Source organism: Dicentrarchus labrax, unplaced genomic scaffold, assembly GCF_905237075.1.
Source record: "Dicentrarchus labrax unplaced genomic scaffold, dlabrax2021, whole genome shotgun sequence".
Classification (NCBI taxonomy): Eukaryota; Metazoa; Chordata; class Actinopteri; family Moronidae; genus Dicentrarchus; species Dicentrarchus labrax.
This window is the reverse complement of record NW_026136708.1, coordinates 24,565,898-24,582,190: the sequence shown is the minus strand read 5'-3', so window position 1 is coordinate 24,582,190 and position 16,293 is coordinate 24,565,898. Positions and strand designations below refer to the sequence as shown.

The 16,293-nt window shown below is 39.9% G+C and overlaps 1 protein-coding gene across 6 annotated transcripts in view; it reads right to left on the bottom strand.

The window, feature by feature from the left end:
* The window catches only part of LOC127368336 (filamin-A-interacting protein 1), a 36,168-nt gene that overhangs the window by 8,903 nt on the left and 10,972 nt on the right, over nucleotides 1–16,293 (bottom strand). For 3 of the 6 annotated variants that reach the window (XM_051409010.1, XM_051409011.1, XM_051409006.1), the window contains exons 2-5: nucleotides 9,634–9,715; nucleotides 9,050–9,326; nucleotides 5,260–5,433; nucleotides 4,696–4,874 (exon numbers count right to left, since the gene is read on the bottom strand). In XM_051409010.1, coding sequence (XP_051264970.1) covers nucleotides 4,696–4,874; nucleotides 5,260–5,433; nucleotides 9,050–9,319 — 623 coding nt within the window. In that variant the 5' untranslated portion in view covers nucleotides 9,320–9,326; nucleotides 9,634–9,715. Of the gene's footprint in view, nucleotides 1–4,695; nucleotides 4,875–5,259; nucleotides 5,434–9,049; nucleotides 9,327–9,633; nucleotides 9,716–15,024; nucleotides 15,180–16,293 lie in introns of those variants that run through there. The other 3 variants (XM_051409008.1, XM_051409009.1, XM_051409007.1) reach the window with 3 other exon arrangements.

Genomic DNA, 16,293 nt, shown 5'->3' with positions numbered 1-16,293 from the left:
GTTGCTGCTAAATAATAATGAAAATTTCAAATTTTAGTTTTCTTCACAGGAATTAATGAAATTTGAGATTTAGACCTACTGTATATATATTTAAAAAAAGTTATTCCCTTTAAAATCCAGACAGCTCTAGCGCCGCCTAGTGGCGATTGGGAACCACTACCCTTGGTATTTTTTCTATTGACTTTTATTTATTGATATTTATCGTTTTATTGTTTCTTTTTCTTTTTTTAAACACTTGCAGAGTTTATCACAACAGCAGCACAGAACAAAGGTGGACATACAGTGAGATATTACATCAAGCCATTACCCAGCAAATACCCCAAACAAAAGAACAAATAAAAGACTTTTACTATTAAAAGTACAGAAAACAAAGCTAATAACATTATAAATGAAGGGAAAAAAACCTTATTAAGAAGAGGGAATGACAGGAACATAAGACTAGGTAGACAAATAGACCTTAATAGACAGTAAAAGATATAATAAATCATAAATGAAATAAAATAATAATAAAAAAGAAATGTATGACACTTTATTGTTGCAAAATGTTATTTATTAATCTTTCATTTGTGTTGTAAAACACTTTGTGCTGCATGTTTGTATGAAAGGTGCTATGTAAATAAAGTTCTTACAACTCTACCTGAATAATCTTCAGACGAGATGATTTTTACGCTTTCACAGACTTAAACCTGCATCAACAAACCAAACCACTGCGATAAAGAGTCACTGCAGAGCTGCTGTCAGAGTCCTGAGAGTTCAACCTGCCAGAGTTAATGTCCTGTTGGTTGGTAGATGTTTAACTAATCTCAGCGGGAGTCACATCACACACTCCAAATGCATAAAGGTCTCCTCAAATCCAGACCATCACATCTTTTCTCCTCCTACATGAAAAACTTTTCCCCTCGAAGTTCTGTTTCAACTCACCAACCAGTCGGGATGCCGGGCAGGTTGATCCATATCTGAGAGTGTTTTTAAAGCTGAGCGGGAGCCAAACTGCTGCTGAGTCTCTCACGGGGTCAGAGAGGGAAAGAAGGAAGGAGGGGCCTGCAGACTCCACCGGGAATCAGCCATCACATTCCAAACATGTCAACAGTGCACAATGCGAAAGGTGAACGTTGTGCCGAACGCCACTGCTCCGCTGGCTGCTGATGTCATCCTCCCGTCCATATATGGTCAAAGAGGCCCTGCCCTTGTTTGGACACCAAGGAGGAAGGCTTCCAGTGAGCTCTTCTTCCTCTTTCTCCCTGTTTTGCTCCCTCTGTCTCTCTCTGGGGAGGAGGGATGACTTTGCAGCAGGTATGACATAACACACAAAGCCTCTTTTAAGCTCTTTTTACCCCAAAATTTTGCTCCAGTTCAACCCGACTGTCTCCTGTGCATCTTGCAGCCAGCAGTGTCTCCATAGAAACGTGGCAACAATGCGAAGCGAGAGTTTTTGTTTTGGAGAGGACAATGCCAGACTTACACAGCCTTTCTCATTATAATCCCCCCCGGTGTCGTGCAAAGGGAGAAGACATGGATATAAATTCTCCATAGTGGCTGGATTGTATGTGTGTGAGATCATAGCTTCAGACAGCAGAGGAGGCCTGTGGTTTGCATTGCAGAGCCTCCTTAAATGAGCCAAAATATGAGCGGTGCAAAGAGCTTACAGCTGCAGAGGCTTTCTATTGCTGCTCTTCATTACTCCAAATACATGTTGTACATAAATATCACCCGGATGCTTGAGCACTTCTAAATTAACTGCCGTAGTTTTGTGGCTTGGATACTCACACTTTTGTTGGCTGGGGGAAGGTCTTCTGTTGCACACATGTCTCAGCTCTTACTGGGTAAAAGCCTCTAACACATATTTCATTAACCTCCAGTGACAACCAGGGTTGTGGTTTGGAAAAAATCAGCAATAAAACAAATGATAACAACTTGCCTTTTGTTGGAGAAGTTAAAAAGTGTCCACTGGAAAAAAGTAGGGTTGAATGAGTACTGAAACGAGTATCCGGTGCAGATAATGTATCACAGTAAAAGGTGTCCATACGTTTGTTCTAAAAACTTGTCCTGTAAATAATTTTCTAATAAAATTCTGATCAATTCATATCAGTTACAGACTTAAATTAACAACTTCTGATAAGTCCCGAGCAATAAACTCGGACTTGAGGCTTTTCAACGGGACTCTACAATGTTACGATAGGTTCACACTTTCTACAACAATCCACCAATTTGGGACCATGAAAGTCGGTCCAACATTTCATGACAATCAATCATCCATCACTGACCGACTGACATTGTTATCCACTGCTCAGAGAAAGTCTCTGAAGTCTTTACAGCATCAGAAGCGTCTCCTCTTCCCACAGAGATCTTCAGGTAAAATCCTGCTGGATGAACTGGCTCTGTGATTAAAACTAATTAACACCAATTTAATATAAAAATCCTGCAGTTCAGCCCCAATAATCTTCCCTCATTCCTCCGACACACAGATCTCTGCCTCGGGGACAGATCATTATAACCTTGTACGATGGCTCTGCAGAAAGCCTCCCTCTGTTCGAGTCTATTCATAGCCTCAGTGCTGACAGAAGCCTGCCAGAGGCCCCAAACGCTCATAAAACTGAGCCCACAGCAAACACATCAGACCCGGAGATGCTGATCTGCAGCTAATTATAGTGGCAATAATTAGCATCCTTATTAACATTCTGAACAGGCGAGTCAACGAGAACGCTGCGACACCGAGGAGGCACATCAGTTGTTGACTGTTCGGATAAAAATGGGATTTTGTTTTTTTTCAGGCTGCATTTGAACATGAATCAGAATTATTCACCGCTGTGAAATTATAGAGAATCAAACCTACATTTTTCTGAAGACAGACATGGTTTACTGGTTAAAGTCCTCGAACCACACGAACCCTGTCAGACCGGGACCAGGGGCCTTCGGGTGGCCGAGCACTTACAGTCACCATCCTGTAAGAAAGAGCTGTGTCCTGTTGCAACACTGTCAACTAAAGTCTGAATACTACTTTTTATTGCCACTTGAATTCTGTTCATCAGTATAATGTGTAAATGTCAGTGAGTTTTGATTAAAGGATCACACCAGTGTCTCCTTAAAGCAACAACAATCAGTATTTTTATGCTAACATGAGCACTTATATGTGAAAGGTGTAAGCTGTAGTGAGAACACTGACAACAGGATCAGACAGCAGACAGACGCTGTAACATCACTTCTGGACTCCCCAATAAAGTTAACAATAAATATGTAACGTCTGCAACTTCTGATCAAAATAGCAATAATACATACGTCTTGTTACACTTTCAAAATAAAGCTTGCATGTTTGTGTGTCAACTAGAGACACTTAAACTTACTTTACTTTCACTTTGTAGAAAACAATTGACTCTAAACATCTTTCTGTCGTATGTATCATTGTCTGTTAAAATGTTCTGTAGTGAAACAGAGAAATCTTTACACGTATAACTTACTGACAGCACTTTATGCCGCAGGTTTCTGGTGTATTTACGGTTGTTTAATCGTCCAGCAGATATCGCTGCAGGGAATGATGTCACCGTCTCTGTGCTCACTCATGATATCACCTGCAGTGAATCTGCTGGCTGCAGCCAACAGGAATGTTATCAGATGGAGAGAGAGCAGAGAGCCGAGGGGCTGAGGGGCGACCACAATACAGACAGCAGGATCTGAATATGGAAGTTTACGGAGCATCAGGAGCAGATGTGTCTGGTTGGTTTGTTTCAACCTGAACATCAGTCCCGTTTAGAAAAGGACAACCAATGAATGGTCATCTGTCAATTCTGTTATTGACTATTTCTCTCCTCAAATCTGTTCACAAACACATTTCACTGTTTATCTAGAATACCAGATCCTGTGTGAGCAGGCGAGCCACCATTGTTTCCAAACTGAGAGCAGCTCAACTCGCAGTACGTGACCTCCGCTGGCTCCAATAAACCGCCATGGCGACAACCGTAATGCCGAACTTGAGGCTCCTCCTCTTTACAGACATTTTAATTTAATGTTTGGATGTGTTATTTTTGTCTAGTGTATTTGAAAACTTCTGCATAAACCATGTTGGAACTGTATGAATGGGAATAAAATATATTATATTTGATGCCACTAAATCCAACACACTGGTCCTTTAAATGTAACATAACCTTTGTTTCAATTAATACATTTTTCTCTAAGACCTCCGTCAGAATAATGAGAAAGATGCTGGGATCATATAAAGTCCACACAGCTCAGAGTATAAAGCTATCAGTAATGATTCTATCAGAACCATCATCCAGAACCTTGATGGATCTTATCTGACGTCTGCTGCCACACAAAAATAAACATCCGCCAATGTTGTTTGATGGGCGATGGATTTTCAGTCGAGCATGAGGGTCGAGCATCGTACCCGTCTTCCAGCTCTGTGTGTGATCTCAGCAGCTTCGTCCTGACTTGCTTCCAGCAGGAAGTCGAGTCTGATGGACTTAAAGTCTCTCAGATCGACATCAGCATTCCTCCTCCGCTGTACATACATCATACAGGTACGGAGGTCAGTTCATCACGTTCACTCTCTCGGTGCAGAGGTCAGAAACTGGAAGCTGTAAACACTGACACATTATTATTTTATAAAACCTACATATTTTAGCTCTGGTTTGGTCTCTACCAAGCAAAGGGTTCACACACTTGTGTGTCTCTCTCTCTCTCTCTCTTTCTCTCACCCACCTCTCTCTCTCCTGCTCCAGCAGGTTGGTGAACTCGTCGCTCTTGTTCATGAAGTCGGTGTGTTTGTGTTTCTCGTTGTCAAGGTCCATGACGGTGCGTCGGTGACATTTCTCCGCCAGCAGCAGCTGCTCCAGCATCCGTCTGTACGTCTCCTTCTGTTTGTCCTCCAGCCGGTCCAACTGACGGGGAAACACGTCAACACTCATTATCAGCGTCCGCCCGCCTGCAGCCGGCCTTTAGCTACGCTGGTGATGTTCAACAAAGAGTCTGTCCGCAACCATTACGAGCTTCATTCAGACGAGTTCCCACAGTGTTATAGCAGGCTGCTGTAAACGTACCCCCAAAATACTCCATCCATTATCTCCATCCTCTATAACTCCTTTTATATTATATTACATTATGTTAGATTACATTATATGATGTTATATTAGACCACTGCTGCTCTTCGATTCTTTATAATATTCTTGAAAGTTCCATGGAAATAAATATCTATATTTATAGATAATATTCTGTCTGTATGACCCCCCCCCCACTGTCAGTGTATTCGGTATATCTGTGTCTAACCTCGGCCATTGGTTTCTCGTACACGTCCTCGGTGCTGTTGCTGCTGCGGGTGAGCAGAGCGTCTCTCTGTAGGGCCTGCAGAGGTCTGCTGGGCACAGAGGAGCCGTAGTGAGCCTCCAGAGTCTCGGGTCTGGTTCTGTCCGACTTCAGCAGGCCGATGATGTCCTCTCTGGCCTGAGGAGACACAGCGGGGGGTTTAATGAGTGATTGGGATGATTTTATGGATGAATAAGTTAAATATCTGAACACTGTCGGTGGAACTGAAACCACCTTAATTTTATTATTAATTATTTATTGTCATTTATGTATCAGTAGAAAAGACATTTTGATCATATTGATGGCCGTTTGCCTGTTGGTTTGATGATGTTTGTTGTGTAATTTTACATGGAAATGTTAAATAAATGTTGTTTATCAGTGTATAAGCATTGGTAAACTGTCCAAATACAGTTGTTATCAGTGTAAACAGCAATAATTACTGTAATTTCACAGATAATGACTTTTACTACAGTTGTATAACTTTTAAAATTCACATTAAAATAATAAAAATCCAATAATAACAGCACTCTGCTGTAAATGTAAGCCTGCTTATTGTATTATAGCAGAGTTCACCTGTATGTATAGATCATTGCATTGGTTTTACAGTGTAAATATCTTTAATTAAACATTAAAAAGACAAGATTTTATGTCAAATTGAATCTAAAAACTGTATTTTAATAATAGAAAATTACTGTTATTTTCTGTTATTTTACAGTATTTTTTGGCGCTCCAGCTGTCTATCTGTTTTTACAGTGAACTCAAACACCCAGCAGAAAGCTTACCAAGTGTACTCCGAGTGCACAAAACTACATTTCTGGCTTAATCTTTCGTTTTATGACCAGAATCAAATGTGAAACAACATCAGACCCCTGTGACTCCAACTCTAATATCTTATGATCCAACAGGATTCACACTCACGCCTCCTGAATGTGGACTCAAACAGACACAACAGGGTCAGAGAGAATTTAAACTCTCAGACATCAGCTGACATCATCTGAATGTGGATCCGAGATGGATTACCTCATCTCCAATATCACATGACTGAGTTCAGGTTCACAGCAGCAGAGGGAGCTGTTTCCTGTTTCCCACAATGTTCTGCACAGTGACACAGACTCTCTCTGAACTTTATATTCACTCTTCAGATTGTTCTTCAGCTTCCTCGCACACAAACCTTCAGTCCAACGATCAAACGTTCAATAATAATAGCTGCATATTGATTTATGTTCATTTTAATCAGTTTAATGTTGTATAAACAAAAGTAAACTAAGCTTTTACAACTATAATGCAGCTGCACCTTTTAAATGCAGTCATATATATATAGGGAAACATCTGATGTGTTTTTATTTACCTGGTTTCATTTAACTGTCTTTTTCTACTATTAAGGTAAAAAGATCATTACTGTTGAGTTTTAATCCACATTTTATCACATAAATACAATTTTTTACTATCAAAAGAAGCAGGTTTACTATATGAAAATACTATATGATGCTATAGTGGTTTTCTGTGCATCTTTTAATTCAACTGTATTTGTAGTGAGAGGAGACATCAGGTGTAAGACGACAGACCTGGTGATGAGACTGGATTACATGATGGGGTAAAACATTCATATTGTATTTATAATGACAGCTGTGATTGATGAGGGAGAGAATAAAAAGAAAACCGACAAAACAACAAAAAAACGACAAAAAAATAGACTAACTGACAATTAGACAGAAAAATTTGATATAAATAAATATTACATAGATAAATATGTTTGTTTATTAATTGGCCCACAGTCTCCTGTCATTTTACAAAAGGTAAAAGTGGCTATAATTTCATTCATAAAGCCATTTTTGGGCTCTAACACACCTTCACCTCCCACCAATACCTGACCTTTATATCTGCATGCAACTGTAAAGAGTAAAAGGCAGCTGATAGGATGTAATGATGATCAATAACTTCCTTGTTCTCCAGAGTTTTCACCTCTCGCAGGTTCCCAGAGATCACGATTGTACAAATATCTTATTATGATTATTATTATAACGTAATACTGTATATATCCAACATACACTTAAATGAAAACTGTTTTTTTATGAGATAAAATACAGAATAAAATGTTTGTAGTAATATTTTGGTGTCACTGTAAAGTTTATCCAGCAGGGGGCGCTATGGTTTACGATACTGTGCGCTCAGAGAGAGGGATGAAGAAGCTCCCAGCCAATAGTTATTTATTTATCTTCTAAAACTTAAAGATTAAAGTTTTTCTACAGAAGAAAAGTAAATTATCATTAATTTAACTGTGATAAATGTATTTTCTGTTAAATGTTGTGTTTATAGATTTATATATTTTCCATAAAAATGATTGTGAGTCTGTTTTCAATGTTTGGATGCAGCTCTTCCTGTGTGAAATGTGAGTATTTTTTCTGTCTCATCGCTAATGGAAAATATTTAACACGCCCGAGCAGATGGAAACGAAGGGTGAGGCCTCTCCGGAGACGCCTTTATAAATGTGCCTCCATTAGAGAACCATTAACAGACTGCAGCCCGGCAGCACCGAGCACAAACTCTCTGGATTCATGGTCTTAAAGAGGACCAAGATTAACTGGGTGTTTCTGAATAAGACAATAACTGGTCCTGCTTTGTCTTCAGTTGGCATGGCAACCGCGCTGTCAAATCCTTCGTTATCTCAATCAATAACAAGAACTGTGTCAGAGCAGCGGTGAGCATTAGTTATTGATCAGGTCCAATGACCCAACAGCTACTTTCTTAGTTATTTTCAAAGAATCACACATTTGGAACATAATCTGATCGTAGCTCGCTCAGACAGATACACACATACACAGACACTAATACACTAATACACAGATACACACTGATACAGATACACAGAAACAGAAACATGATGTCAGTGGTAACAGCTTCTTGCACACAACTGAAACTCTGCTTAAAAGGAAGAACTGGCGTCAAATAACAACCTGCAAACTTAAAGTCAGCCACTCACAGATAATTGTCTCCCAGACTGGGAAAAAGGTTTAGTTGTTACCATCGATATCAACCCCTGGACACAGACCTCACCCAACATATATCACACACAATGGGACTCACAGAGGACGACACACACACTGCTCATTAAACACTACAGATGATTAGCTTCCTGCTATCTGGCTCTGCCCACCCATTCAAACACTCTGGACAAACATCACACACACTATCCACAACACTCCAGTCTCTCCATCTGTATGTCTGTTAGATGAACAACCCACTTTGTCTCCTTAACAATCACTAAAAAGACAAAACTCTTAAACTGGAAAGAGAAATAAACTTTGAACACATCAGCGGCCCATCCTACTAGCCAACGGAGGCGTTTGTGGCCGAGTACAAGAACTTTAACAGTTTTTTTAACATCAGAAAATTGCAGTTCATCCAGATTTTTATGTCCTTAAGACATGTTTGTACTTTAACTGATAAATTAAGTTATACATTATGATGTGAGTGTCACTTTTAGGTCCATCCACCCCAACCTCCTCTCTATGTGAGTTTGTTGCTCTTTCTGATACGTAGGCGTCACCTGATTTCCTCCTTTGCTCCCATCATAACTCCTACAGTCACTAGAGGCCGCCGCCTAACGATAAATGTAAATTTTGGTTGTAAAAGCTGTTTTTCTGCTGAAGACGAGCTGAATCTGATCGTTTTACCTCTCGGTGGAGCTGCTAACAGCTCATAGACCGCTCCTCACAAACATCAACAGATACATGTCACCTGAAACGATGCGTACCTGAATTTCTCCTTCCATGACACCCAGCAGTTGAAGCAGGTCTTTCTTCGACAGATCCGGCAGACCTGCCTTCCTGCTTCCTGCTGCAGGTTTCTGAGTTTTCTTTGTGGTTCCAGACACTGCCGTCCTCCCGTCCTTCTCCTCTCGTTGCACTTTCATCTTCCTTTTTGAGAGCTCCGGCGTGTTCTCGTCTTCCTGCTTTATGAAAGCTTTAGTGGGCTGGACGTGTCCGTCATCTGGACCCTCCACGGTGCAGTTCCTGGATCGCATCTTTTACCTGGGAGGAGGAATAAAATGGATGCCAATAAAATTAAACAACAATCCTAGAAAACCAGATGTTTCTAAGGTCAGATGTTTAACCGAATTCTTCATCATCCTTCCCACAACGTCCATATCTGCTTATTGTTTCTCTTCTTCGCACAATTTTCCAGCAACGCGGCCCTTTAATATAAAACCTTTTGGCAGTTCAGGCTCAAATTTTAACTGGATGCACCACAAAAGCACATTAGTGAGTGATGAAAGCTCGACTTTGACAAGAAAATAAAGGCGATGAAATGTTCCCCATGATGGATTACCTATCTTACCTATCAAAGTTTCAGCTCCTGCAAGATGCTTTTCATCACGTACTGAAATGACCTCGTACCAAGAGCTGCCTGGAAGGTAAATCTAAAAGAATAACAGTCTGATTAGGAGAAGGAATCCAATTCTACAGTAAAAGAATAAGTAATGCAGCTTCGCCTATAAGGTGGAAATGGGGAAAGTTTTCTGCATCTTAAACATAAACAATGACAACCAGATCACCAAAATCAGGATATAGAAATATTCATGTGGTGTCCAGAAGGTGAGAGAAATACATCTCAAACAGTCACAAATATCAATATTTGATTGGAAAAACCCCTGAATGAAGATATTTTACCTCAAAAACATTGATAGAAATATCTAAAGTTGCATTAGAAATCAATAAATTGTCTTAGTTCCAAGGCTTCAGGCATTTTTCCAAATACAGTTTTCATTAAACTTAAACCCATCAATGAGTCTAAAACGTGGCCAGAACAGATCATTAAATAAACTTCCATTTTTAACTCATTATTTTTTAAATTATTCTAAATTAATGCACAAATTTTTAACACCAAACAGGGGGACCAGGTATTTTTGAGGCCATCCCTCTAAATTCAATTTAATTTATTGTTTCTTCAGCAAAATGTACCCTGTTTTATTATGAAAATCCTCTCATAAATAATCAAAAGTGCAGCACAGCCAGACAACAACCGGCCACATGACATGAGAAATTTACTGATCTACTAGCTAATGTTGGATTTCTTTGCTATGATAGGACCTGCACATAAATCATGATACCTGAAAAGAAAGGAGATGAAAAAGAGGGAGCTGGCGATGGCTTCAGACCCAAATAATAGTAATATATAATTAAATATTACATTTTTTTATTAGATTTTTTCAAATCAAACACTGATATCATTCAGTCTTATGGAGAAATGACTTCTGACTTCTGTGCTCAGTAAACAGTTTCCTGATGAGTTTCTGGTCTCAGTCTCTAGTTTCAGTCTTCTTCCATACAGCATGATGTTCATTTAGTAACTGATGGTCCCATTTAGAGTAAAACAGACCATAAAGCAGGGTATGCTTTAGGGCGGGGGCTACCTTGTGATTGACAGCTCATTCTCAGTGAGTCCAGCTAACAAACAAACGATGATGAAATCGACAGCTGGTCGGTCTGATATTGGGTCGGGGGTCAGGATGGGGGTGACAAAGGAGCAGGTTAGAGGCTATTGGATCTGAATGAGGCCAAAGTTCCCCGAGGCTGCGGGTCTGGATGAAAGAGGGCCGTGACTCAGCCAGAGAGAATCCTGGCAGGGAAGCGGTAGCAACCACTTTACAGCTGCCTGTTATTAATAGTTATTTCAGGGAGGACGCCAAAATCTCCCACGTGTCAAAACCTTCTTCTTTCTGACGGTCAGATCGGTGAACTAGAACAGTCACTGGTGGAGCCGGTGGGTAAAAATCTAAAGCCAAGACGAGTCTGAGAATGCAGCTGGTTTCAGATCAGATGATGATGGTCTTGTTTGTTGATGTAGGTCATTTAGAGGAATCAGTAAACTCTCCTACAGTCCACCACAGCGATACCGGCAGCAAATTCTGGTTTTAAAGACAAATTAAAGAGTCCAGTGTGAAACATTGAGGAGGATCTATTATCAGAAATGTAATATAATATTTAAAGGGACGTTTTCATTAGTGTATAATCAGCTGAATATAAGAATCATTGTGTCTGGACCTTTAACAGGAGATCTTTCTGTCTGGAGTTCATCAATTCTCTCATTCTCAAACATTAAGACTCTTTACTTTCTGTAGTGTATTGTGTCTGTATATTTCTTTTATGTATTGTTCTATACCTTGCTGTAAAACCAACTGCCCTCTGGGGACAAAAATGAAGTTCAAGTTGAAGTCTTTAGTTTGGATTTCATGATTTTGTTATTTCCCCTTTCATTGTAGCCCAACAGTCTTTTCCTTTTACAACAATACTTGTAGGCCAAAGTCAAAGCTGATGGACGAATCATGAGATACTGATATACACTGTAGAGAGCTCCCTATAAATGATTTACTTTACTACATTTAACCAAAGTACAATGTTTGGAGCCCAAATTGAAGAGGTGATCAGTATGTGAAACATAAAGTTGGTATTCAGCTTTCAGGAAGGTGGAGGAATGGGAGTTTGATATGAAAATAATTTAAATAAAAATAAATAATTAACAATAATATCTACATAATAAGCTGTTGTTATATCTTAAAACGTGAAACACAAAAGTTAATTTTGTTTAATCGGATTTAGCTGGATGTTGCCATCCATTGTTTCAGTCCTAAACTGAGTTTAGAGTTTAGGTTCATGGTTAATCACTATTGTAACAAACCAAGTTTCTGAAGGACTTAAAAATAATTGATCATCTGTCCAAAACATTCAGTTAAAGTTTAATGTCTGTTTAATTCAAAGTTTTAGAAAAGCTGAGAGAAACGTCTAAAGTGTCTTTTGGATAAACTGAACTCATATTAACATTTTGTTGATGTTTCTGAAGTAACTTGACCTTCATCACTGAACAGTGAGTAATCAGTGAGTATGAGGTCTGTAAATAGAGACGGTCTGTTTACAGGTTGTGTAGAATATTTTCATCCTGGTTGCCAAGTGTTACATCAAAGTGTTTTGCAGGTCTCAATTGAACAGAGTCTCCACATACCAGCATGGTGTCGTGTCGAGTCCCAGATAAGCAAACTGATCCATGTAAACAGTTCCACAGGAGAGGAACTCTGATTCATAGAGTTGTTTCACAGGGTGACCTTATCAGCGTTACACCAGGATGGAGAAGAACAGTTGAGCACTGATGATAGATTCCACTTTGAGGGTTTGACCATCACTAAAACAGTCCGCTGTTCAAACACATCCAAAGGTCTGCATGACGTCTTGGAAATACTTTAGAAAACCACCAGTTCCTTAAATCTTGGACTTTTTGTTATTTCAAACCTCTGCCCTCTTTTACTATACGCCCAGAAGGATGTGGGGATGCTTCATGCAGTATACGATGATATTTTAGACCTTTTAGACATTTCCTGTTTCAAAATGACAATTCAACAATAAAAGGTCAAAAAAGACTGGTCAAAAATACTACCAATACAGAGTAAAGACAAACACGTGTTACTGTTGTCTAAACTACTTCACATCAAAGAAACAATACACCAATCGTTGGCCAACGACAATAACTCCACTTGCGTCTCCATAGACAACTTTAGCGATTCTCCAACACCTCCAGAAGTTTCCTCGAGTACTGATGTCAGTTCCAGGGAACAGTCAGAGGTTTGGAGAAGAAAGATATTGGAGTTGGAGAGTCTGTAGAACGAGTGAACATTATCTAATCGAATACTCTCAGGAAGGACTGGGACTCTTCCTCTGGTGAGTGTGTCCCCCTTTTTGGTTTAAAATGCCAGCAGATATTCCCTGAGCTGTCTGTGTGACACAGGTGTGCTTGAAGGCATCAGACACTACATTTCCCACCCATTGTCCTGTTCTGTCCCAGTAAAAATATGAATAGTGAAATCCTGAAAATGTCAGCTTCCAGTTTGCAGTCCTGAACTAAACCCATCCAACGCCTTTAGGTTGAAGTGGAACTGTGAGACAGACCTTCTCCCCCAACATCAGTGTTGGACCTCACTGACGGGCTTAATATTAATTACTTTAAATAGCACATTCATTACGATGTGCCTGTTTGTTCCGGCACATTTACGCCGTACCGAGATAGAAGAATCTCAACTTTTTCAAGTGCACCACAGGTCATGTGACAAGAATGAAACAATCGGTAACCCTAACGCCAAACTGTGAAGTATTTTTATATATTTTGACACAAACGGAAGGAGCAATGCCTGCAGATACATCAGCTCAGATCTTTGGATAAGTGGTGAGCAAGATCATTTCTCTGTTTTTACGTTGCTAACTGGTGCTAGCTATAACGTTAGGTCATTGAGGTTGTGCGTGAGGGATTTACGGTGCTGGAAATGTACGGAGATTCCAAGACAATGGGACCCAAATGCAGGACAGTTAGAGGCAGGATACAGGTGAAACCACAAATAAAAAAGGTCCGATACACAGAACAACCGGCAGTAATATCACAACATGAGGTACAAAGATGAACACAGACGATATATTCTCAACAGGTGAAGACTAATTAAGGCGGGCAAACAATTACAAAACACACCAAGACAGGAAGTAAGCAGATCAGAAACAAGAGGGAGAGTTAAATACAAAATAAAACAGGAAGTAACACGTGAAAAACTGACTACACAATAAAACAACACCAGTGTTTCTGACCGTATCTTTGTTTTAAGTTTAGTCAGTGATGCTAACTCTTAATCATTAATCGTCCTGCAGCATGTTTAGGTTGCTTTGTAACGGCAGGTGCAACCATGGCGCAGCCTCCCAAAGCACCTTTGGTATAAAGATGGCGTTTTCCACGTGCCTTTACACGCAACATCTGAACGACCTCAGACGCACTAATCCCTGCAGCCAGACGCATAAATCTGTAATAAAGCCTGAAACCAGTCGAGTGGAGCTGCAGTTTAATGTGTCTTTATAACTATTTGTTAAACAATCACGAGTCTAATACTTAGACAGACAGGATTATAATGTGGTTTACTATCTAAGCTTTTGATAAAAGGTTCTGTAAATATGCAACTCTTCTATATATTTTGAGGCTTTAACAGATTTGTTTACATTGGGATGCAACCGCTGCATCTTCTGGAAGATGGATTCAGAAAGTGGAACTCCTATGGAACAAACGTAAATGAACCAAAAATAAAACCCACCAAATAAATTGAAGATTGTGTCTTTCGTGCTCCCTGGAGAGAGATATTTAGGGAGACGTGAGGAGGCTAAACTGTTCTCTCTGATTTACGCTTCAGCCTGGATAAAATCTCACAGCTGTGGCCTGTGGTCGACACACGAGACCTACAGTGGATAAGTGGTGGAGGAGGTATGTTGGCAGCCGGGTGTCCTACTGGTTGGAAAACTCATCCAGTAATGAGAAGGTCACAGGTTTGACCCCAGAAGCGTCTCCAAAGTGGGTCATGATGAATGTGCAGCACGGCTGGAGAATCTTAATTCTCTTATTTATTTCTTACAAGAAAAATTTGTTTAAATTGTTAAAAAAAGTCACATTTTGCGCTTTGCTAGCCACGAGCTAGCAGAGAGCTAGCAGAGAGGTCCGGGGATAGCAAGTGTGTTCAGTCAGTTTGTCAGTCCAGTAGTTTGTCCTCTTCATTAGGTTCCCACATTACTCCGTATGACATGATGAGAACGCAGCTATAATACTTAATATGCTACCAGTAATGCTAACACATAGCGCCGTGTGGTTTAAACAGTGTGTGTTAATATAAGCTAATATTAGCATTAGTCATCTGAAACTTACAGCTATACTTACGGAGTACGAGAGCACGTTTACTGTCCACGTTTTCCAGTTTACTCTGGAAGCAATAAGACAACTATTAACCCAGTCTTCTGAAAGCCTAATGTAGATGAAAGAGTGAACCGTCATCCATTCATCCAACACTGAACTGTACGTCTGTCCTTCGCCTCGGTTTGTGAGCTGTGCAGCAGACGCAGCTGTTTGTTTGGTGAAATTAAAAGGGGTATTTTTAGGTTCTCCCCACTTGTGTCCAACAAGGGGAAACTGCAGGGCTATCACTTTATGATCCATCAGCAATCTCACGGATGCCTGAACCTCCATTTTACTTCACAGCTGCAGCTCTCACACTCCTCCACAACGCCGCTTGTTGTAAATAAACAGCCGCTGTCTGTTTATCACGTTAACTTAAAGCGCCTCGACAGTGGTCGGCTAAACGGAGGTCACGTACGTTCAAACCCTCCAACGGTCTCAAACACTGAGTCACGTTTGTTTGTGTTTGTTTCGGCTCACGTTGTAATGATAGTGTGAGCCCTGGTGTAAATATAGATCATATCGTTATCGTTAGCATCTGTGGTCAGTAATTGTTTCCTTCTCTTTGAATCCTTTAATGTTCTGTTACTCCTTCTTCATTGTCTCATTATTAAAAGTAAACAACATGGATTACATTAATGAGACATTTATTCAATGCCAAGTCAGATATATATCAGAGCCTTTGGTAAAATCACAGTCGTAACAATGACTTGAATGTTGAAGAGAACAGTATTTACAAGTTGATAACTGGTAATTGACCCTCACTAAGTCAACTTGCTCTTTTCCTGTACTATAAAGCTACGTGCTACGCTAATCTATGTTGAAAAAAAACAAGTGAATTAATGATGAATCACCCTGACACATAAATCAAACATCAACAGTAGCCTAAGTTCGCAGAAAAACAGAAATGCTGATGTTGTGATCGCAAACAATTAACACAAATTCAAGCAATCCCTGTAATATTGTCCAATTTACTACCAAACTACTACCAATTTATCTTCAGACATTTTAAGCCAATGGACAAAGCCCTGAAAATCCTGGAGGGGCCAAAACTTCACAATTCATGTTTTCAGGGTGCTCGTGTGTTATTAAGACTCCCCTGTAGTTCAGACCCTGTTTTTAGTATCTATTGATGGGCTGTGCAGTTCACTTTCAGAGGAAATACATTATTTAAACGTCCTTATTTATCTGCTGTCTCTGATCTGAAGATGAAACTGTTTAATATCTAATACAAGTTGACTTTAATGCGACTTT